The sequence below is a fragment of the Zootoca vivipara genome, chromosome 16, assembly GCF_963506605.1.
Source record: "Zootoca vivipara chromosome 16, rZooViv1.1, whole genome shotgun sequence".
NCBI classification, from domain to species: Eukaryota; Metazoa; Chordata; class Lepidosauria; order Squamata; family Lacertidae; genus Zootoca; species Zootoca vivipara.
The window spans coordinates 30,751,852-30,776,861 of record NC_083291.1 but is presented as its reverse complement, the minus strand read 5'-3'; the positions used below and the strand labels follow the sequence as shown (position 1 = coordinate 30,776,861).

The 25,010-nt window shown below is 48.7% G+C and overlaps 1 protein-coding gene across 2 annotated transcripts; it reads left to right on the top strand.

The window, feature by feature from the left end:
• MFAP5 (microfibril associated protein 5) lies at positions 1-23,589 on the top strand. 2 transcript variants are annotated; one of them, XM_060268708.1, is made up of 9 exons: positions 1-199; positions 480-542; positions 5,166-5,207; positions 7,290-7,316; positions 7,861-7,899; positions 15,413-15,439; positions 19,398-19,485; positions 20,348-20,421; positions 21,925-23,589. In XM_060268708.1, exons 2-9 carry the CDS (start codon positions 482-484, stop codon positions 22,044-22,046), a joined length of 480 nt encoding a protein of 159 aa, XP_060124691.1. In that variant the 5' UTR covers positions 1-199; positions 480-481; the 3' UTR covers positions 22,047-23,589. The 2 variants fall into 2 exon arrangements, with proteins under 2 accessions (XP_060124691.1, XP_034953124.2); XM_035097233.2 differs by having other exon boundaries at positions 7,858-7,899.
• Positions 23,590-25,010: the final 1,421 nt, after the last annotated feature.

Genomic DNA, 25,010 nt, shown 5'->3' with positions numbered 1-25,010 from the left:
CTGGGACTGGGAGCGGCTAGGCACTCTGGCCAAGCTAAGGGGACCAGCTGAAGGGAGGAGACTCTGTCCACAGTGCAAAGGAACCGAGTGCCTCAATGACAGTGAAGGGAAGGAGTTGTGTCTCTTTTATTTTATTTTATTTTTTTGCAGAGGGTGATTTTGTAAAGACATCTTTCTGAGCGAGCAATCGACATAGTAGGTGGGTACAAGAGAGCACATAGATGTCGGGAGGTTAGAAGAGAAGAAAGGAATGGAAAGGAAAGACAGAGTTGTGTTCAGTTAGAATTATTTTGAATTGTGTAGTTATCAGGTAGAGCAAGCAAGCAAACAAGCAAGCCTGCCTGCCTGCCTTCTGGTAATAGAAAGTGGGGAGGGAGATAAAGGAGTATGCTGGGCATCAGTTGGTGGAAAAACAAAAATGTGCACAAAATTTGCAAGTAGCTTTAACTGATTGTCTCTCTTTCTTCCTCACTTTCCAGGGATGATGGCCTGTGGAGCTCAGAAGTTGCTGTGTCTTGTAGCTCTAATTGCCCTGTCAACTGGTGAGTCTATCCGGTGGAAGCTAAAATTTGCCATATTTTCCCTGATGCTTATATGCTAATATAGAAGCTATTGTTCTGTGATAAAAAGGATTTGATACAGAAGATGTACCAAGGGCAAGAGAGGAGGAGGAGGAGGAGGAGGAGGAGGAGGAGGAGGAGGAGGAGGAGGAGGAGGAGGAGGAGGAGGAGGACCAGGCTAGGGTGAAAGGGACATTTGCCCAGGGGCAAAATTGACATGGAAGCTGTTCTATTCTGACAAAATTTAAGTTCTGTGTCAGGTTAGTTTGTGCATGTGTGTGTGGACTTGAGGAGCATGAGCTTTCATTGACAGAGGTTGGGTGGCCAACTGTCATGAATGCTTTAGTTGCGATTCCAGCACTGGACTAGATGACCCCCAGGGTCCCTTCCAACTCTACAATTCTAACATTTTATCAGGCGCTAAAATGAAGCAAATGGCAACAAACCTTTTAGAAGGAAACCTCAGTGGAATATTCATCTTAATAGCAAGAGATCACAATTCCTTCCATCAGGTTAAAGAATCCAGTGATTTGTTCAAGGAACGAAATGTTTGGATCTTGGTTCTTTTTCTGCAATCTCACTTTCCTTCTATCTTGTCTGAGGTCTGTCACTTGAGGTCTTTGGTGGACTATAGACTCCTCTCTCTTGATAGAACAAGAAATTAATTTAATTAAGAAAAGAATACATATCACTTTAAGATTTCACCAAGGAGCTTTCCTTCCAAATTGAAAAAACTTTCATACTTGTTGTTCATCCAATTTCAGTATCTGATAAAGTGAATTGTAGATTAAGGAAGCGTTTGCTTTTAAAAACTAAACAAGCTGGTCTTTCCTTTTTGTTATTAAAAAAAGCACTTTCTTTTAAATTTTATTCACAACTGTTAAAGCAATGTGATGTTCTGCAATGATTTTCTATGAGAGTCAGCCCCTGCCCCAACTCAGAGCTTTTTTAACATTAGCTCAACCCCAGGGTAAGTTTTGCAAATATATATATATATATATATATATATATATATATATATATACTTTAAAAGCAGAATCTACAGCATAACACTACAAATTGGCTGCAGGCTATGGCTTATTTCTACACTATTGACATGCAACCGCAGATATAAAACCCACTTAGTGTTGTGGGGCCTATTCCTGTGTAACTGTGGCACAAGATTTCAGTGTAGTTTTTGGAATAATTCCCTCTTCCTGGGGAATATTGGGACCTGTTCTGTGAGAGGGCTCGGAACCACTAACACAGAATTCTCAAAATTGTCATTAAACTAGAGTTGCCCTGAATCTTCAGGGGGAAATGCCATAACAGTTAAACTGGTCTAAAACCAATTTAAGTTTTTAATGTAACTGTATCTAAAGGGCTACCCCATCTCCTTGTTGCCTGCTGTTTTCATCTGCCGATCGCTGCTATGCATTGCCAGTTTTACAGCTAATGCAGCTGTTTCCTCCTGTCCAGTTCTGCAAAGAATTTCCCCCATCTTTCAACTACCACAACAATCACTTCCCTTGTCCTTTTGTAGTTTCAAACAAGCAACGCGTGGTTTTGCAACCTTCCCCTTTGAGCAGAGCAGGGCTGGCCCATCCATGAAGCAGACTGAGGTAGCCACCTCGGGCCACGGAATCCAAGCGACAATAACCCCATGGGCACCCTGCCACTGGAGAAGCTTCTAGATTCCAGAAGGTATCGCAAGATCTCACCAGAAGCCACTGGAGAAGCAACTGCAGTGGCGGCTTCCGGGCAGGGGCGTACAAAGTGGGCGGAGGAGGCGGTACGCCCTGCGTCCCACTCAGGGTGTGTGTGACAAGATGGCCCCTGCCTCCCTCAGCTGTAGAGTGGCCGAGGGCGCACGCAGTCTGTACGGGCTGCCGCTTTCACGTGGAGGCCATACGGGTGCCCGTGTGGGCCGCCACGCATGCACACTCCATACATGATGCTGTACATGTATAGTCTAGCAAGATCTCAATGGAAGCCACTGCTTCTTCTCTGCTGTTGTGGACTGGTTGGACACTGAGGAATGGTGGGAGGAACCAGCTGGGGAAACTCCAGGGGAAGAAAGCTCAAAGCCCAGGAGTGATAGTGGGACAACAATGAGTGGTCAGAGGAAGACGAGGGAGAAGACTGGGAGGAGGAGGTTTCAGAAGCTGAAGAGGTAACGGCTTAGTGAGCTGGAAGAGTCTGTGGGAAAGTGAAATCCAGAATCAGAGGCTGAAGCTGAAGCAGGAGGGAGGAGGGAGGCCAAGAGGCAGAGATGAGTCAGGCCCATACCCTCCAACTCCCAGATGGAAAAATCCGGGATCAGCGGCAGCGCTGCACCGGAAATGGCTTCTCCGCGGCGGCGCGGCACCGGAAGTCACTTCTACGCATGTCCAGTAGAAGCGACTTCTGGTGCCGGGCTGCCCGTGTCTGCATGTCTGGGCACCAGAAATCGCTTCTGCGCATTCCTTGTTGTTGTTTAGTCGTTTAGTCGTGTCCAACTCTTCGTGACCCCATGGACCATAGCACGCCAGGCACTCCTGTCTTGCACTGCCTCCCACAGTTTGGTCAAACTCATGTTCGTAGCTTTGAGAACACTGTCCAACCATCTCGTTCTCTGTCGTCCCCTTCTCCTCGTGCCCTCCATCTTTCCCAACATCAGGGTCTTTTCCAGGAGGGGCTTCTTTTCTCATGAGGTGGCCAAAGTATTGTAGCCTCAGCTTCACGATCTGTCCTTCCAGTGAGCACTCGGGGCTGATTTCCTTCAGAATGGATGAGTTTGATCTTCTTGCAGTCCATGGGACTCTCAAGAGTCTCCTCCAGCACCATAATTCAAAAGCATCAATTCTTCAGCGATCAGCCTTCTTTATGGTCCAGCTCTCACTTCCATACATCACTACTGGGAAAACCATCGCTTTCATTTTCCTACTCATATTGAAATACTGCCCCTCAATGAGGCCAAACTTAGATTCACAAAATGTTTTGGGTAAGGTTACCAGACGTCCCCGTTTCCCGGAGACAGTCCCCGGATTTACAAATCAGTCCCCATACAAAATCCATTGAAGTTGAAAAGTGTCCCTGGATTCATTGGGGAAAAAATCTGATAACCTTAGTTTAGGGGTATGCATACCCCTGTGTCCCCCCAGAAAAAAAGCACTGGGCAGGTGGCAATGGCTGTGTTGCATCATCCATATTTTCCCCTTTAACTTCAAAAATTCAAAGCAGCTGGAGGGGTTATTAATTTGAACACAGAAGCATCATCAAGGATGGGAGGGAGTTAACCCTTTCTTTTGCTCCCCTAACAGTCGTAATATTAGTTGCAGGGACAGATAACAGCACAGGGGGAGAAGGTTAACTGCCTTCCAATATGAAATCAACAGGCACACACACACAGCTGTTGTTTTATAAATGTTAGGAAATTCAATCACAGATGTCCTTTATCGTATGCAGTTAGGACTTGATATATTCCAGATGTTTGGAATGTTTGCCGTTCATTAATTGGGAGACTCCACAGATTGCCAACATACATATACAAAATCTAGAGGGGAGAGGGGCATTTTGCATAACAGAGTATTATGGCTGTGACAGTCTAAATTCAGCCAAAGAGTCTTTCGGCAGCTTAAAGATTAACACATTTATTATGGCTTAAGCTTGGGCTTGAGTCTACAAAAGCGTATACCGTATTACATTTGGTTAGTTTATGTGGGTAAATTTATGTGGGTAAATAAATTGAAGTTGAATCCTGGAAATGAACAGGCTTTATATGTTTTGAGTTCTCAAGTCTGGTAGGTGGAGAGGTGACCTGTTCTCCACTGCCCTGAAAGGGACAGATCCATGCCTTTAGGTGGCAGGGCTTGTGGAGCCAACCCTGTCCTTGGAGACTCATGCAGTCTCAGTGGCTGGGAGTTGCTGGATCACCAGGTACAGTCTCTCTTGGACAGAAAAGGGCTTGGTCAATGTCAGGGCTGGCCTGTCCATGAGCAGACGGAGGCAGGAGAGGACTGTTGCTAGGATGGCTTTATTATTATTATTATTATTATTATTATTATTATTATTATTATTATTAGGCCGTCTGACAGTATGGTTTTAATTACGTTTTTATCATTGATGTTCTGTAATGTGTTTTTAATATTGTACACCACCCTGGCATCTTTTGATAAAGAGCAGTATATAAATTGAAATAATAACAATAACAATAAATAACAACAATAAATAAAATAAATAATACGCTGGCATTAAGGTATTTTGCTTTGCTGGCCCCACCTCTTCTGCCGAATATATAGTGTTGTGTTCTGGCTGGATCTGTTCTGTTTAATCTTTGTAACTGTACATTTTATCTGTTTTTATATTATTGCATTGTTCTAAACTGCTGAGAGACCTTGTGGGAAAAGAGTGGGAAAAGTATAAACGCACTTTTCATTCTTTGTTCGTTTTCCTCCCAAAAAAAAAGAAAAAAGAAAAGAAAAAGCATGCATTGCTCTCTCTCCTGCCTCTCTTTCTTTAGCAATGTGGGGACTGGTGCTCCATCTTTGGTGGAGGAGAGAGTAAGGACATCGCAAATTTGTTGCTGCTGCTTTATTTTAACACATGATAATTACACAAGGGAAACAATCTTATTCTTTGTCCTAGACTGGTTTCTGCCTGCGGTCATCGCTCAGGAAGATCCTACAGGTACGTTTCCTTTAATTCTGCACCAACGCTTCAATCCTAAACAGATGTATTAGGAAGTAAATCTCACTAGACTCACAACTAATCTATACAGTACTTGTGAGTAATAACATTATATGTGTGTTATAAAAATGTGACACCAGGGGGCTCTGTACAGCAGTCAATGGAAAACTGCATGGAGAGATATATGGTGGGGTTTTTTTTTTACATCAGAGGAGATTCAGCCTCGGTCTGCATAATCATGTTTAGTGCAGTTATGCAACTTTGTAATGTGGCGTTTGAATTTTGTGTGTTCATAGATGGGGAGGCGGGACCCAGGTGGCGTTGTGGGTTAAACCACAGAGTCTAGGGCTTGCTGATCAGAAGGTTGGCGGTTCGAATCCCTGCAATGGGGTGAGCTCCCGTTGCTCGGTCCCAGCTCCTGCCCACCTAGCAGTTCGAAAGCACATCAAAGTGCAAGTAGATAAATAGGGACCGCTCTGGCGGGAAGGTAAACAGCGTTTCCATGTGCTGCTCTGATTCGCCAGAAGCAGCTTTGTCATGCTGGCCACATGACCCAGAAGCTGTCTGTGGACAAACGCCGGCTCCCTCGGCCTATAGAGCAAGATGAGCGCCGCAACCCCAGAGTCGGACACGACTGGACCTGATGGTCAGGGGCCCCTTTACCTTTTTATATGGGGAGGCACATACTGTATTCAGTGTCTATATGGGACCTATAATATGGCTCTCTCCTCTCTCTCTCTGTCTCTCTGTCTCTCTGTCTCTCTCTCTCTCTGGGCGTGCATGTACAGTGGTACCTCGCAAGACGAATTTAATTCGTTCCGCGAGTCAATTCATTTTGCGAAAAATTCGTCTTGGGAATCGCGGTTTCCCATAGGAATGCATTGAAATTTCTTTTTTTGCCCATAGGAACGCATTAATTACATTTCAATGCATTCCTATGGGAAACCGCGATTCGCAAGACAATTTTTTTGCAAAACGAATTCGTCTTGCGAGTCACCATCAGATCGCAAGACGCATTCGCCTTGCGAAAAATTCGTCTTGCAGGGCATTGGTCTTGCGAGGTACCACTGTATGTACATGGGCATGTATCTGAGCATAAATCATGCATGCCCATGTAAAATATGATATTCTGATAATGAAATAGGACAGCATGCATGCTCCATCCTGTGAAGCTGCCAGATTCCCTTCATTTTCAAATGCTTGCTCTTTGTATAGTACAAAATATCATTGAAAGTGCAGAGTGCACATTCAAGCAATGCTTATGAAGAACCATAAAGCACAAACAGTACTATAGATGGAAGAATGCTAAAAGTGGTTGACGACCAGCTTCCGGATAAGGTCTTGCTTCCAAGAACTTCCTCAGATAAGTAACACTTCAAAAGTGTTTTAAGGCCCTGATTGCAGTTTCCATAACTGGGCAGACTTCAGGGATGTCTAGCTCTCCAAAGAATTTCCTTGATTCCAAGAGGAATCAATACCACTGCAAGGGTCCAAAATTATGGGCAGGCAAAGACCTTCCAGAAATGTATACTTTACAAGTGTTATATTTGTCAGCTGCTTAGAGCATTCTTCAACGATTTTTGTACTGCGTGGTTCTTTGTAATGCTGGAAAGTATGTATACATTGTGCTTGTACTGATATATTTTGTCTACTTTATTGTAAACTTGCCTCATTATTACCCTGTTCAGTCGTGTGTCCTTCAGCATTCTTTTGTGGTTTTGCCAGTTACAATGTGACAAGCAGATATTTTCTGGAGAATTTTAAAATGTGGAACTGAGAATTTGCCCAAAAGCAGCAGTGTGTGGGTTGTGGGGGGGTGTATATGTAAAAACAGCCACATCATCACATCACCCACTCACCTCTGGGCCTGACCTGTCCTCAGATCCACTAGCAGAATAGCCTGATGGATTGGATCTGAAATTGTTTTTATATATGAACTTGTTTTAATTAATTTTTTATTGATTTTTTTTTTACTGTAAAGCTGCTTCAAGATGTTTCATAGGAAATGATTCATAAAAACTGTGTGCATAGCTGTGTGCCAAACAACTGGTGGCTACAATCCTGTTGTCTCTTTTTTTCCAGATGCACCTGATATACCGGGTGATGTAGGTGAGCTGAGTTCTTCTTGTTGCGCATCCACCTCTAGCGTCAAGGCCAATTTGCACATGCTGCTTTCTATGTTTATGCCTAAGATTTTGTTGATTATTTTAGTGTGAAGCTTAATGAAGAAGACAAACCTCTGTTTGCAAGCACGGGTATCATAAAAGTACAGTGGTACCTCGGAAGTCGAACGGAATCCGTTCCGGAAGCCCATTTAACTTCCAAAACGCTCGGAAACCAATTTGAAGCTTCTGATTGGCTGCAGGAAGTTCCTGCAGCCAATTGGAAGCTGCGGAAGCCCCGTTGGACATTTGGGTTCCAAAGAACACCTGCAGCAAACCGCCGGAACACTCACTTCCGGGTTTGCGGTGTTCAGGAACCGAAACGCCCGAGTACCAAGGCGTTTGGGATCCAAACGTGCATCAGTGAACCAGGTCTGCCAAGTGAACACTTGGTGGGAGTCCCGGGTTTGCTGCCGCATAATGTGTGGGAATGCTCCTTGGGTGTATATTTCTGCACATCCACACTATAACATCCCTTCTCCTTTCAGCAGATGCAGCTGACCCTGCAGCGGGAGCAGCTGATGTGCCAGGTTAGTTCCCATTTTGGTGCACGCAATGCCTTGTCAGCACGCAATGCCTTTATAAAATAATAATAATAATAATAATAATAATAATAATAATAATTAATAATAATAACAATAATTTATTATTTATACCCCGCCCATCTGGCCGGGTCTCCCCAGCCACTCTGGGCGGCTTCCAACAAAAGAATAAAACACAATAATCTATTAAACATTAAAAGCCTCCCTAAACAGGGCTGCCTTCAGATGTCTTCTAAAAGTCTGGTAGTTGTTTTCCTTTTTGACATCTGTTGGGAGGGCGTTCCACAGGGCAGGCGCCACCACCGAGAAGGCCCTCTGCCTGGTTCCCTGCAACTTGGCTTCTCGCAACGAGAGAACTGCCAGAAGGCCCTCAGTGCTGGACCTCAGTGTCCGGGCAGAATGATGGAGGTGGAGACGCTCCTTCAGGTATACTGGACCGAGGCCATTTAGGGCTTTAAAGGTCAGCACCAACACTTTGAATTGTGCTTGGAAACGTACTGGGAGCCAATGTAGATCTTTCAAGACCGGTGTTATGTGTTGGCTCTTTGCTGCTACGAGTTAGAAGATTGCTTTTCAAGGCCTGGTGCTGGGGCCAGGGCTGTCGCAAGCCTACCCAGCGCCGTGGTTCAAAGATCCCTCCGGCAGTGCCCCCCCCCCCGGTTTCCCATAGTTGCTGACCTTTTTACAGCGCTGCCGGCAGCTTTGCGGGGCTGGAGGAGGCAGGCAGTGGCTGGAGGATGGCTCCTCCGGCGGGAAAGAGGCAGAGGTTCTGGGCGTGGTGCTGCTTCAGTGTGGCGGGTGAGGGCGCAGCGCCCAGCCTCTGCCTCTTCCATGGCGCCCGTGCCTCGGTGGCCACGGCAGGCGGAGGCTCCAGGCGCAGCACTGCTTTGGCGTGGCGGACAAGGGCAGTGAGCTGATGCCAGGAGGCACCGCGTCCAGCCTCTGCCTCTTCCCAGGCGCCCTCCAGAACTCAGCGCGAACTTGGTGCCCTGGTGCCCTGTGCCACTTGCCTCTATGGGCAAGATGCCCCTGGCTGGGGCTGCGGTTTGCAGCTGAGCACCCTACCTGCTTCTCTTTCCCTGATCTGCTCTGGTGAAGAAAGGGTTTGACAGCACACACTTAGGAGGGGAGGAGGGAGGAAGTGGGCAAGCGGGTGAGTGCCTGCCAACATTTTGTCCTGATGACTAGCAACAAAGTTTGCATCATGGGCTCCAGCAAATGCTATGCGGGCCGCAGTTCATTAAGGATCTAACTGGAAATTAAAAACAATAATTTGGGGTTTATTTATAAGGCAAGCAACCTAGTTGCCCAGGCTTCCTGACCCACAGTTTGGGAAATGCATCTCCACCCCAATCGTTCTGCCCGTACACTGAGGTCCAGCGTCGAGGGCCTTCTGGCGGTTCCTTCCCTGCGAGAAATGAGGTTACAGGGAACCAGGCAGAGGGCCTTCTCGGTAGTGGCGGCCACTATGTGGAACACCCTCCCATCGGATGACAAGGAAATAAACAACTATCTGACTTTTATAAGACATCGATCCTGTTTAAGGAAGCTTTTTGTGTTTGATGTTTTATCGTGTTTTTAATATTCTGTTGGAAGCCGCCCAGAGTGGCTGAGGAGGCCCAGCCAGATGGGTGGGGTATGAATATATTATTATTAGTGTTTAAACCTGTGAGGGACAGGGGATATCGCGAAGTCCCTCCCCTCCTGAGTTCAAGCCCGTCCCCGAGCAAAGGGGAAAGCAGGGAGAGTTCCGATTCCAGTGGGGAAGCAGGAAGTCGTGTCCGAGGCTCAGGCAAGGTAGAGGAGCCAGGGTCCCAGGTGGGACAGGAAGGGGCAAGTAAGGGGGGAAGACCCATCCCCCCAACTCCAGAATTACGCAGGAAGAGGAGGGGCAAGAGGATGGGTCTGCCAAAGCTTTTGTGTTGGAGAAAGACGCGCCAAAAGCCATTAGGAGGTTCTGAAACCGACTGACAACATCGCTCCGTGTAAATAGCAATGACTTGAGCACTGTAAATACGCAGCACCAATAAAAGAATAAAATGCAGAGCTGCGTAGCGTCGTTACTCTGAAGTAGTCCACTCCGGCCACTGTGACAGCAACCTCCTAATCATTTTTGGGCTACTTTGGAGTTGCCGGGATGAGCGTGTCAGAGGCGGAGAAGTGGCGGCAGATCGCTGAGCAAGCCCAGCTAGAACTGCAACAGCTGTCGCTGCAGGCGCAGGGAGAATTGAAGGCAGCTAAAGAGGAGACTAAGAAGGTCCAGGACGACCGGCTACAACTTGCGGAACAAGTGAGAGAGCTCCAGGAAAAAGAGCAGCATTTAAGGGCGGTGGCGGTAGACCTCCAAAACAAGCTGGATGCAGAGAAAAACAAGGCGGGAGGGGCACCCCAAGTCCAAGTGCTGCCAGGAAGGAGAGCCGGGACCCTAGTAAGCAAGTTCAATGGAGACCCGAAGGAGTTTCAGGGCTTTGAGACTGAGATTGTGTATGCTCTTGAGCTGCACCACGATGAGTTCCCTGATGATGAGCACAGAGTAGCGTTTATTGTGGAGCACCTTACAGGGGCGGCCAGGGAGTGGCTAAGACCGTTAATTGCAACAAGGAATCCTTGCATGAAGAATGTCAAACTATTTCTAGAAGGTTTGAAAACGATGTATTCGTCCGATAGTCATATGGACCAGACTAAGGAGGAACTTCATAATTTACGCCAAGGAAATATGACAGTTCGCGCGTATTGGGCGAAATTCACCATGCTGGTGCACAGATTGGGGTGGGATCTGGAGTCTGCCCCAATGCAAGCGGCGTTTTACTTGGGGTTGCATGAGGAGGTGAAGGATGAGCTCTCGAGAGGTCCAAAGCCCAGTAATATGGATCAACTGAGCAAAGCGGCTCTGGCGGTGGGGGTGAGGCAGGAATCCAGATGGAGCGACAAGCAAGCAACGCGCGCAAAGCGGGCTTGGTTCCCACGGTCGCAGGAGAAGCCACTCCCTCAACAACCCTTTCAAGCCACGCCTGGGGCCAGTCAGGACCAGGAACCCATGCAGATTGATAGCGCGCGCGCGCGGGCTTTTCAAACCCCAGCGGCGCCAAGACGCAAGGAGGGAAGGGGTGGGAATTGCTTTCTCTGCAACTCCCCCCAGCATCTCGTCAGAGACTGCCCACATCGCAGGGAGTGGCAAGGAAAGGCGGGAACGGTTGTGCCCTCCCCCACTGACGCAGCACCACAGCAGGGAAACGGGAAAGCCTGGCTGCAGGAGACAAGGGGCGGCAGCCAGGCACAGTCAGCAGACAACAGCCCCAGCCCACCCACCCGCACAGAGAGGAGCAGAGCCAGCCCACCCCTCCCAGAGCAGGAGTGGTTCTAGAAGTGACGCTCACGCTCCCAAATGGCTATCCATTGACGGTCCTCGCCCTAATTGACAGTGGTGCCTCAGCCAACTTCTTCTCGAGAAACTTTGCAGAAGAGCACCAGATCCAGCTTCTGCAGCTGGATTTTCCTCTGCACGTGGCAACCATTGACGGCAGAGAGCTGCTGGGAGGGGCCATCACTCATCAAACCCCCCCCATGAGAATGACGGTTGGAAGGCACTCAGAGACACTGGCATTCAACGTCACCACCATCTCAGACCCCCCAATCGTTTTGGGCATGAGCTGGCTGGCGCGCCACGACCCCTCCATAAGTTGGCATCAGAGATGCATCACTTTTGGATCGGACTTTTGCCTGGAACATTGCATGCAGCACCAACCAGGGGAGGGGCCTCCGATAGCCACGGTGGCCACCATGCACGTCAAAGGGGGTGAGGCGATACCCAAACCATACTGGGACCTGCAGGAGGTCTTCAGTGAAGCGGAGTCCGACCACCTGCCCCCACACAGGCCTTTTGACTGCCAGATCAACCTGGTGCCTGGGGCAACTATACCCCCAGCCAAGCTGTACGCCATGTCAGACCAGGAACTGGAGGATCTGCGCGCTTTTATCGACAAGAACCTCAAGCGGGGGTTCATCAGAGAAAGCAAGGCAGCAGGGGGCAGCCCGGTCTTCTGGGTGGACAAGAAAGACACGCAACAGCGCCGTCTTGTGGTGGATTTTAGACGGCTGAATTCGGTGACAGAGCCAGTGGCTTTCCCCATGCCCAGAGTGGATGATCTCCTGACAGCGGCACGCAGAGGCAAGATTTTCACCAAGCTAGACCTGAGGGGGGCGTACAACTTGATCAGGATCCGGGAAGGCGATGAGTGGAAAACCACGATGTTCACGCCTCTGGGCTCTTTTGAATATCTGGTGATGCCCTTCGGGTTGCAAGGGGGCTCAGCATGCTTCCAGGCCTTCATGCACCACGTCCTGGGGTCCCTACTCTTCAGGAAATGCTTGGTCTTTCTGGATGACATCCTTATTTACTCCAACGACCCAGTGCAGCACGTGAAGGACGTCAGGGAGGTGTTACAGCGCCTGAAGGAGAACCACCTGTATGTGAAGCTGGAGAAGTGCAAGTTTCACACCAAGGAGGTGGACTTCCTGGGCTACAAGCTGTCAGACAAGGGGCTGGCAATGGACAAGGACAAGGTGCAGACCATCCTGGACTGGCACAGCCCCAGGACGCGCAAAGATGCCCAACGCCTACTAGGCTTTGCCAACTTCTACAGGAAGTTCATCAAGAACTTCTCTCGAGTTACGGCTCCCATCACTGACTGCCTGAGAGGCAAGCAGAAGTTCAGGTGGACACCAGAGGCGCAAGCAGCGTTCGAAAGCCTCAAGAGGGTGTTCGCCTCAGACCAGAACCTGTTCCACGTGGTTCAGGACGCGCCCCTACGCATTGAAACAGATGCTTCTGATAAGGCTGTGGGCGCCATTTTGTTGCAACTGGACGCCAACAGAGAGTGGAGACCCTGTGCCTTCTTCTCCAGGAAGTTGACCCAGCCCGAGCGAAACTACACAGTTTTTGATCGGGAACTTCTTGCGATCCACGCGGCGTTCCAGCACTGGAGACACTTCCTGGTGGGCGCCAAGCACCCCATCCAGGTGTGCACAGACCACAAGAACCTGGAGTTCTGGAGAACTGCCAGGGTGCTCAACCAGCGGCAGATACGGTGGGCGGAGTTCTTCTCGAACTTCAACTTCTCCATACACTACATCCCAGGAGAGCAGAATGTCAGGGCGGATGCCCTCTCCCGCAAGCCAGAGTACATGGAGGAGGAGGCGCCACCAGCCCCAAGGCACATTTTCCCCCCGTCGGCATGGTCCTGCGGAGCAGCAGTGGTGAGCGAGGCAGAACTCACAGCACTGACGGCAGCGGATGAATTTGCCAACCGCATCTTCAGAGAACTGAGAGGGGGGAGGGAGCAGGCAAAAGACTTTGCAGAACGCAGAGGGCTGCTTTTCTACAAGGGTGCGCTGTACCTACCCACCACCCAGCTTCGACGTACGGTCCTCAAGCAGATGCACGACAACCCTACAGCGGGGCATTTTGGAAGGGACAAGACCACTCACCTAGTCATGAGACACTTCTGGTGGCCAGGGGTGAGGGAAGATGTTCGAGACTATGTAAGGGGCTGTACCACCTGCCAGCGGGCGAAGGTGGTCAGAGCAGCGCCACCAGGGTTGCTGGAGCCCTTAGCCACACCACACAGGCCGTGGGAAGTGGTGTCCATGGACTTCATCACAGATCTGCCTTCGTCCAGGGGTAAGACTGCAGTGTTGGTGGTGGTGGACCTCATGTCCAAAATGTGTCACTTTATACCGTGTGCCAGGGCAGTCTCGGCAGAAGAGACAGCCAAACTGTTTGTTGATCACATTTTCAGACTGCATGGATTACCTTTAAGGGTTATTTCGGATCGTGGCCGCCAATTTGTTTCCAGGTTCTGGCGGCGGCTCATGAACCTCCTGCAGGTGGAGGTCAGCTTGTCGACGGCTAGACACCCGCAGACCAACGGACAAGCGGAGAGGGTCAACGCCATTCTGCAGCAGTACCTGAGATGCTACGTCAGCCAGCGGCAAACGGACTGGGTGGATCGCTTGCCACTAGCAGAATTTGCCTACAACAATGCAGTGCACGTCTCCACAGGGGTGTCGCCCTTTAAGGCCAATTACGGGCGCGACCTCAGATCTTTCCCAGAGAGGGAGAGGGAGGAGGAGGAGGAGGGCCCACAGGCTGAGGATTGGGCAGAGGAACTGGAGACGGTGCACCAGCAGCTCAGAGAACACTTGGAGAGGGCCAAGGAAGCGTACAAAAGGGGGCAGATCGCCACAGGCGACAAGGGGAGGTCATCAGGGTGGGGGACAAGGTGTGGTTGTCCTCGGAGGGCCTTCCCACCAGAGGGAGGTGCAAAAAGCTGGCACCCAAATGGCTGGGCCCCTTCACGGTCACGCAACAGGTCAACCCGGTGGCATACAGGCTGGCACTGCCAGAGGACATGAGGGTGCATCCAGTGTTTCATAGATCGCTGCTGTCGCCGTACAGGGAAAGCAGCAGGCTCAGAGACAGCGAACAAACCCCCGAGGGAGGGGGGGAGAGGGAAAGCAGGGAGCAACTCAATGAGGCCACGGCCATCCTGGATTCAAGGTGGGGGGTGGGGGGCCTGGAGTACCTCATGGCATGGGAGGATGCTCCACCGTCCCAGAATGAATGGGTTCCCGCCACTCAGATACAGGAGGAATTCTTGGTGGAAGAATTTCACGCCCTCTTTCCCCACAGACCCAAGCCCTGGCACATGGAAAGGGAGGGGGAGGAGGAGGAGGCACGGGAGAACAGCTCACCATGGCGCTGGGAAGCGGAGTTTGAGGAACCAGAGGATGAGGTATGGGTGTCGCCAAGATCCACCCAGTCAGAGGAAGGAGCAGCTTGGCAAAACATTTTTACCCCCACCAGCTCTGACGCCACGGACTTTTTGGGATTCCCGTCCTCCCAGGCGGAAGGGGGGGGCTCGCAGGACTGGGGGGAGGTGTTCACACCAACGGGCTCGGAGAGCACCGAGTTTTTAGGCTTCCAGTCGTCACCGACACATGGGGGGGGCCTGGGGAGGGGTGAAGGAGAGCTTGGGAGGGGGGTGGATGTGAGGGACAGGGGATATCGCGAAGTCCCTCCCCTCCTGAGTTCAAGCCCGTCCCCGAGCAAAGGGGAAAGCAGGGAGAGTTCCGATTCCAGTGGGGAAGCAGGAAGTCGTGTCCGAGGCTCAGGCAAGGTAGAGGAGCCAGGGTCCCAGGTGGGACAGGAAGGGGCAAGTAAGGGGGGAAGACCCATCCCCCCAACTCCAGAATTACGCAGGAAGAGGAGGGGCAAGAGGATGGGTCTGCCAAAGCTTTTGTGTTGGAGAAAGACGCGCCAAAAGCCATTAGGAGGTTCTGAAACCGACTGACAACATCGCTCCGTGTAAATAGCAATGACTTGAGCACTGTAAATACGCAGCACCAATAAAAGAATAAAATGCAGAGCTGCGTAGCGTCGTTACTCTGAAGTAGTCCACTCCGGCCACTGTGACAAAACCCTTTCCCTTTTTCATTCCAGGTGACACTGCCCCATCAACAGCACCTGGTAAGTTCAATTTTGTTCTCTATCCCTTTCTTCTCCTGTTTGCTCTCCCTTGTTCAACCAATGGCCTGAATCACACCTCACATAAAACCATAATTTTAAACAAAATGGGGTTAATGCAGATGAGTAGCTTTCAATGGGAAAGTTCACTTCAGGTTAAGTACAGACTTCTGGAACCAATTGTGTACTTAAACCGAGTACAGTGGTACCTCGGTTTAAGTACTTAATTGGTTCTGGGGTGCCATTTGCTCCCCAAAAAGTACTTAAACCAAGGGCGAAGCACCGATAGAGCGCTTCTGCGCATTTGCGCAGTTTGAGTACTTTAAACCTAAAGTACTCAAACTGCAGTGGACTTAAGCTGAGGTACGACTGTAGACCTGAAAAGCAAGATGAGCACTGCAACCCCATAGTTTGACTGGACCATCCAGGGGTCCTATACCTTTTTTTACCTTCTAGTAGACTGGCTAGTACCAAAGGCAGAATTAGGGGAATGCAACTGGTTCAGTCACACTGGACGCAGAGCCTTGGGGGCTCCACAGCTATGATTTAGAATGGAGGACAAGTGGGGGGGGCACCAAATTTTGGCACCACACAGGGCACTGTTGAGATTTGACACCCCAATGCTTGCCACTGCTGGTGCCTGCTAGTTGTTTGGATTCTTGCAGAGGATATACAATAATGTGCATGATTAGTATCTGAAGAAGTGTGCATGCGCATGGAAGCTTAAACCTAGAACAAACTTAGTTCGTCTCTAAGGTGCTACTGGACTATTATTATTATTATTATTTTTTTAAAAAATTCGACTGCGTCAGACCAACATGGCTACCTACTTGAAGCTCTAAGGCAGGCACCCCCAAACTGTGGCCCTCCAGATGTTTTGGCCTACAACTCCCATGATCCCTAGCTAACAGGACCAGTGGTCAGGGATTATGGGAATTGTAGTCCAAAACAGCTGGAGGGCTGAAGTTTGGGGGTGCGTGCTCTAAGGGAAAGGAAGGCAAGGCTGGCTATACAGGTAACAATAGTAAAATTTAAACCAGCCCAAGACTTACTTTTGACTGAAAATGGAACATTAGGAATGTTCAGGAAGCAACACAGTACAGTGGTACCTTGGTTTTTGAACGTCACCTGTTCCGGATGTCCGTTCGACTTCTGAAACGTTCGAAAACCAAGGCGTGGCTTCCGATTGGTGCAGGCGGCCCGGAAACAATAGCCGACAGCCGCATTGGACATTGGCCTTCCGAAAAACCGTTTGAAAGCCGGAACACTTACTTCCAGGTTTTCGGCATTCGGGAGCCAAAATGTTTGAGCAGCAGGGCGTTCGAGAACCAAGGTTCCATGGTAGTTGTTTTTGAAATTTGTGGGTCAACATTGTGCTGGTGTATCAGTGCCGAGAAATTCACCCATCTGGTTGTATTTACTCTACTGCTGTGAATTTCTGGTTTCTGTATTACCGGTAGCAGAAAGAATCCACACAGTTCCACACCTGCATATTAAATATTGGCTATTTTGATCCATAGCCATGTTCAGGCATTTGTCTGAGCACACACAAGCTCAAAGTGTGGGCAGCTGCAGGGGTATGTGTGCAAGCCCCACCTCCCACCCCATGTGTCTGGTCCGGTGTACGCTGGCCCCAGATTTCCTGTGCTAAGCAAGGAAGGTCTACAGGGGCTTTTTGGTTTGTTCGTTTTACTCACGTAGGCTGGGGATTGAGTGGGCAGGACTGAGTCATGTGCAGATACTGACCCCATCCACGTTTTGGACTTTTACCTCAATTAAGAGTCGCAGAGATTAACAATGTGCATGATTCAAACACTGTTTCCCCTCTAAACTCATTAAAAAAAGAAGTATAGCCCACTTAAAACACACGCCAAAGTGGCTTGCAAAAGTATAGTATAAAAACAATCAACCTGAATCCGCAAAATGTATTAGCCAACGCTTAAGGCAGGGGTCTCCAAACTAGGCCCGGGGGCCGGATGCGGCCCAATCGCCTTCTAAATCTGGCCCGCAGACGGTCCGGGAATCAGCATGTTTTTACATGAGTAGAATGTGTCCTTTTATTTAAAATGCATCTCTGGGTTATTTGTGGGGCATAGGAATTTGTTCATATTTTTCCCCAAAATATAGTCCTGCCCCCCACAAGCTCTGAAAAAGTTTGCTGACCCCTGGCTTAAGGGTTAAGGGCAGTGCTATTTTTCTAGAAAAAGAGGTGCTGGAAGTCACCATTCTCTTAGAATGGCAATGGTGCCCACCTGAGAACTGCTGGATCTGAGTTCCTATGAGTTCCCCCTGAAAAAAAGCCCTGGTTAAGGGTGCGAATGGAAGTCACTATTGTGAAGGAATGGGTTTTCAGCATCTCTTTGGGTGAAAGCAAGGAAGGAACAGTGTCCTTCCCAGGGTCTGTGACACAAATTGGGGTAGTCATTCAGAGGCTCCATTTCCCAGTTCTGTGAGCCCCTATTGATCTCATAGGGCAGGCATGTCCAAAGTCCGTTTCGGGGGCCTAATCCAGCTCATTGGTCTGTTTAGGTCCCTGTGGCAGTTTATTTCCTGGGGTAAAATTCTTTTTTTAAAAAAACCCCTCAACTACTTCAACCCTAAGGAAAGCTCAACAACTTCAATCCCATCAACTTTGGCTGACCCTTTGGCCGGCCCTCACAGCCCTTCCCTTCATCAAATCTGGCCCTCTTTGAAAAAAGTTTGGACACCACTGTCATAGGGTAAATCTAGTACAAGGTCAACATCTGGAGATGGCTTGGTGGCTGCAGGAATTTTCAAGGTGCTCTGCTTGATGGGACACACCACTCCAGCATTTATTTGATGGAAATTTGACTAGCCTTCACTATCTCCCAATAGACCCACGAGACAGGGAGACTGCAAGTAGTGTACATTTAAGTCCATGGCCACCATTGTATATCTTTTGGGAATAAATTCCACTTTAACTATTCATTGTGTGCAGAGGTACTTCTTTGTGTCTGTCCCAAAATAATACAATTTGTGACATGTGGTGCCCAGAACTCTACTCAAGTATTCAAAATGTGTCTGCGCCATAAATTAATATAAATCTGTTGTGATCATGGCAGTTTCATTTTTGATCGCTTTCAATCCGTAGCATGGAGTTTTATTTTCTCACTTGATGTTTTCATGGACTTACCCACAACCTCAGGATCATAGCTGCCAAGTACCCTGATTTCCCCGGGAAACCCCCGTTTTTACTTACCTTTTCCCGGTGGTCCCCCGTATCACTTCGTCTCCCGTTTTTCTCCGTTATTTTCTCCTGCCGGCGGCCATTTTTTCTTTCCGATTTGCCCTTCTATGGGCACCAAAAATGGCCGCCGCCGGCTTCAAAAGTCGCATCTACGCATGTCCGGAAGTGCATAGACGCGACTTCCGGTAACGGCGGCGGCCATTTTTGGTGCCCTTAGATGGGCGGAACAACACCAGAAGTTTTGTTGACGCACTTCCTGACATGCGTACAAGCGACTTTCGAAGCCGGCGGCGGCCATTTTTGGTGCCCATAGAAGGGCAAAGCGACACCGGAAGTTACGTTGACGCAACTTCCGGTGTCACACAGCTGCCGGTCCCGGATTCTGCAGTCCGGGACTTGGAAGGTAAGCTCAGGATCCTGTTCCTAGTCAGACATGGCCAGTTCAGACCCCATTAGGTCTTCCCACTTATTTTCCAGCTGGCTTTCTGTTCCAGACTGACTATACCACCAAAGTCTGCACAATCACAGCTCTGCACTGATTTTATCCCCCCGGCATTCTAAGTTGCTTGCGAAATATTTTCTGTGGGTGGAGTACTTTGCACAAAATTCAGCATGTGAATAGGATAGCATGGTATGAGCAGGATTAAATTTCAGTGCAAGGGGAAACTGGAGAAAAGTTACTGTGAACACATCTCACTTTGTAGCCACACCGATGGCATTAACTTGAACATGTCCCTCTTTATTTGCTCCCAGATTGCCGTGAAGAGCAATTTCCTTGTACACGGTTGTACTCTGTTCATAAGCCGGTGAAACAATGCATCAGTTACTTGTGTGTTACCAGGTAAGAGAGGAGATCTAGGAATTCTCTGCTAAGATGCCCCATATTCTATGATTCTACTAGATAGTTTGGGCAGGTGTCTTTGGATATGATTTCTTACAGTGATCTGTGAAAAGTAATTATTATTAATTAATTTGTTAGTTGCCTAACACAGGGCAATCTCTAGGTGGCTTGTAACCCATTTTTAAAACATTTGAAAATGGTTAAACACCACAACCGCCAGTATTTAAACGACCAGGAGTCATTTAAAGGGGCAACTGGTATACCATGGCAGAAAGACGAAAAGGACGAATGCCATGAGTGGCACAGGAAGCTGTGAACTATCGCTGGAATTTCCCTCCCCCAACAGACACTAACTCACCCCATTTTTAGCACAGTTTAAAGCAGGAACTGGCCATCTATTTTCATCCATTTTCTGCAGCCGCAACAGCTGGAGACTTGCTTTTTTGTCCAAATGGAAGTTTCACTTGTTCATATTTCTCAGCAATTACACAGGGCCATTATCTGTATTCCAGATAATACTGGCTGAGGCTGATGGTAGTTTTGAGTAATCTAGAGAACACCAGACTCTCTAGAAGTCTGATTTGGAGCAAGGAAGCAAAGGGCAGGGCAGGGAACTCATACTCCTCCCCTCTCCCCCAGCAACTGCTTTTCTTTTCCAAATCACAGCCCGCACACCTGCTTTTCCTGTAAAACAGGCTTGCGTGGGTTCTGTAACATACATTTGTGTGTAATGTGTAGTTAGGCCTTTTGCACCTTTGCTAGCAATGATTTAGCCACAGTTATTTCTCGGTATAAGTTTTTGGTGAGCAAGGATTTATGTTCCTCCTGTTTGCCTTCTCCCCACCCCCGTTTCTGGTGACAGTGTCCGTCGGACATACATGATAAACAAGGAAATCTGCTCTCGCATTGTCTGCAAAGAGGATGAAGCCATGCAGGGTGAGTAAAGATGCCCATAGGGATGTGCCCCATAAACAAGGAAGAAATAAAGTTGCTCAATTTCTCTTAGAGGGAGAAGATGGCCTATAATATATCACAGGTGTATGCCCTTATGTGAATGGCCCGCATTCAGAGGCAGGCAACATAATCCAAGAAAAAGGTAAAGGGACCCTGACCATTAGGTCCAGTCGTGACCGACTCTGGGGTTGCGCGCTCATCTCGCATTATTGGCCGAGGGAGCCGGCGTATAGCTTCCAGGTCATGTGGCCAGCATGACAAAGCCGCTTCTGGCAAACCAGAGCAGCACATGGAAACACCGTTTACCTTCCCGCTGTAGCAGTTCCTATTTATCTACTTGCATTTTGACGTGCTTTCACTGCTAGGTTGGCAGGAGCTGGGACCGAGTAACGGGAGCTCACCCCGTCACAGGGATTCGAACCGCTGACCTTCTGATCAGCAGGCCCTAGGCTCAGTGGTTTAACCACAGCACCAGAAGGGTGCTGGCAAATGGGAAAAGGTACAAAAATGGTGAAGGGCTTAATGTCAAATGCAATAGTGGAGAAAACTGAAGACCCAGAGATGTTCTGTCTTGAATATAAGACACAGGTGGTTGGAGAAATATGGTACATCACAAAATTCAGACAAGTTCAAGTTTCAAAGAACGGCTGTTTCAGTTCTCATACTGTTTCTGAAAGTGCAGATTCGATAGATTGGCCTTTAAGGGCAAGCTGAATTGAATTTCTTTCCCACCCCTGCTCCCAAGAAAGTGTCTTGAAATCAGCGCCAGCATCCCTCTGATCCTCTCCTTGGCATATACGAAAGCAAGTTGTCCTTTCTCAGTGGCCGCAATTCGAAGAGTCTGAATGGGGGCCATTCTACTTCACAATGCTGCTGATGCTTCCCCCCGCCCCTTTAAGTAAAACTGCTTCAGGAGGAGAAAATAGGGAGAGAGGGGTGTCTGGCTCTTTCCCTGCAACCCTTTCCCCCCCTCACAGACGTGCTGTTAACCACTAACTATAACAGTATAGTATAGTCCAGTATACCTAAAGGAGCGTCTCCACCCCCATCGTTCTGCCCGGACACTGAGGTCCAGCTCCGAGGGCCTTCTGGCAGTTCCCTCACTGCGAGAAGCAAAGTTGCAGGGAACCAGGCAGAGGGCCTTCTACCGGTGGTGGCGCCTGCCCTGTGGGACGCCCTCCCATCAGATGTCAAAAAGGAAAACAGCTACCAGATTTTTAGAAGACATCTGAAGGCAGCCCTGTTTAGGGGGGCTTTTAATGTTTAAGAAATTAGTGTATTTTAATGTTTCTGTTGGAAGCCGCCCAGGGGTATAAATAATATATTATTATTATTATTATTATTATTATTATTATTATTATTTATTATACACCCACACCCCCAAAATGGTCATGGAATTCTATGTGCATATGGCCGGGTTGTAAATGATGTGGCATGGTTAACCCACTCTCGAGCTCCTCCTCTCTCTCTCTCGTCTGTCTCTAGAGGAGATCTGCCGCCAGATGGCTGGCCTGCCACCACGCCGCCTACGCCGCTCGGGTCGCCCTCGAGGACCACCCTGCCGGCGTGCTCAGCTCCAACGACAGAATGCTGCTGAGGCTCAGTGACCAAGAGATTGCAGGCATGATAAAAAGGAGGAGGAGGAGATGAAATCACGGCGAACCCAGACAGTCTACAACCCAGCATAAGTTTGCCTTCTTCCCCCAACTTCCTGCCTTGGGAGGTGTTGCCAGCCAGGGACTTTCCGTGCCCACATGTCACAGGTGGCAGCTGATGTCACCTTTAGAAATGTGATCCCAAGACCCTCGTATGCTCATGCTTTTGTGTTACTCTTGCCCCAAGCTGCTTAAAAAAGCTCTGTTCACACCTGCCTTAATATATACAGATGTGTATGCTCAGTAGGATAATGCGCATCCTGCCCCAGAGCTTGGTGCCCCTTGAGCTGTGTGCAACTAGGACTGAAGTTAGCTCTCCTTGGGAGATTGGAGGCACAACATGCCAACATCCAGGAGTTGCTCGACTTAATTTCTGCATTGCTCTTGCAGTGGGAAGGAAGCTTCGGTCATTGGCACACACCACTTAAACCCCTGTAAAGAAAAAATGGTTATTAGCTCTCTCAGCCACCACTGTTCCATAATGGAGACGAGACTAAGCCAGCGTAGGGCTGAGAGTTTTGATTGCACATGGCAGAGCTGCAGCGGAAGAGCAGGAGGGGAAATAAATTCTAGTCTGTCTGCATGGCACTGATGGGTGGGAACCCAAACGCCATGGATGCACCCATACTTAGCTTGGTTCTAAGTATGGTTACATCCCTGCAGAACATCAACAGCACCACCTCTACTTCTCACTGTCTCCACTTCGCTGCCTCTTTTCCCCACTCGCAGTGTGCAACTTGGGTCCTGGGTGGTGGTTGTTCCCCAAAACAATTGACTAATGATCGCCACAGAACAACTTTGGTGGAAGAGACAAGAGGTGGGGGAGGGAAGGAGACACTCTGGCTCAAATCTGGCCCTAGCAGAGACACTGCAAGGACCACACTGCAAGGTCGTGCATTAGTGAAACCTTAAGCCAAGGTCTCAGAGAAGTACGAGCTCTTCCGTAGTACTGGATGGTTGCAGTGCCTGCTTATATTAACCATGGGCTGTCATTGCTGACACACTGTAGCTGGAAACGGAGAGTTGTTTGCATGAGAGCTGAAGGTGGCATCATTGCCCATGGTGTATGGGTTCGTTTCTTTTGCCCATTGTTGCCTTTAGCCAAAACTACAAGAGAGATAATTGGGACGGGGGGGCGGGGCGCAGCAACAGTGAGTCTACACACCATGAATAATGATGCCTTTATCAAAGGAATATTGAGACTCTCTTATCCTGAGTCCATCTACTCTGGTTGACAGCAGTTATCCAAGGTCTCAAGCAGGGGGCTCTTTTCAGCCCTGCTAAAGGTAACACCAGGAATTGAACATGGGACCTTCTGCTGTGACGGATGTGGTCTACCACTGAACTGTGTAGCCCCTCTCTCAGCTCTTGAGATATTTGAAAGAGCAATTCTCGTCTCCAGCTACCGTATGTCCCAAAGGGAAGCTCTGGTACCTTTGCTAGAGCCCTTCATCTCCTGCATATAGTAAACACGTCCTCATGTTCTGGTTCCTTTTTTTTTATTTAAAGAAATTGCATAGCAACCTTTCAACATTATTTAACTTAACTCTTTTTACTTAGTAACTCAGGCACCTGCCCCATGCCTTACAGCTTCTCTTCACTGCCCTTTATAAGTCCTTATTGCAACATGGATCAAAATGATCCAGGCTGCCACCATTAGCAACACTGATGCGAACAGAACAATGGTGTCAATATTTCTTGCTGGCTTTGCAATTACATAGCACATTTGTGATCCAGTGCTGTCCATCGAACTGAACGCAACGTTAGGTAAAGGCACTTGTTTGGAGTCTTAGGTAAAGGAATGTAAAAGTATGTCTAGATCAGCTCATAGTGGACAGGGTATCTGATGATGTCAAAGTGGCTAGGGGCACAATCCAGCATGCTGTTTTCTATTGCCAAGCCCCAGTAAAACAGTGAATGGGAGCTGTGTGGGCGCACAACTGTCAGGCCTGACTCCAGACTTTTGGGGGGGGGGGTCCTTTGGCAGTTTGCTGGGCCTTCCTTACACTGCTGCAATAATTCTGGAGTGTTGTTTTTTAATTTGTCCAGTTGTGGCAGAGGGAAACCAGCAGCAACATTCTTGCCCCACGGAAATATGGCACAGATAAAACAGCGAGAGACGTGTTTCCAATAGGTAATTCTGACATGGGGTAGCCACCAGGAATTGCCATTTTTGATGCAGCCACTGGTCTTGTCATGTGCCAGAGTTATGTGTCTTACTCATCACCTTACTCATCAGTCCATACCTTCACTATCTTCCACAAGGGAAGGAGCTACAAACTTGGCGTGTGGCGTGACAAAAAGTTAGCGATTCATGCCGGCTACCGTTTGTGTAGAGTGTGTGAACTGAAGCTCCCGTATATTTGCAGGGGAGAAATCCCCTATTGAAAAGAGGTATTATTAAGGAGTTTAGCAAGTTCACGTTACTTGATCTCTCTCAGCGCTTAATGGAATGTGTGATTGGTTTTTGCTGACAAGTATTCTTTATGTTGTCATCGGGTGACGGGAAAGCTCTGTGTGTTGTGGTTCGGTTTATCCATGCAAACCATCGCTAGAAGCTGTAGCCAGTGAATGATCAATGTTTATATGTGAAACAGCCAAGGAGCAAGTAGTAGGGGAGGAGAGCTGAAAACAATACCAATATATTGTACATCTTGCAAAATATGTAGGCTTAGCTTGGTCAGAATCGAGTATACGCTTCCAGAGTTACATTACTTCTGGTAAATGAGCCACCATAGCCACTAGAGGGCTGTGAAAATTTGTGTCCTGGGCTTTTAAGACTCATCTACCCATGTACTATCTGAAACCAAAGGGGCACATTGCTTGCCAGATGTGAAACCCCCCCCCCGCAGCTCTCATACCCCCCACCAAATGGTGGGTAACCTGCAGCCCTCATGATGTTGTTGGATCAGCTCC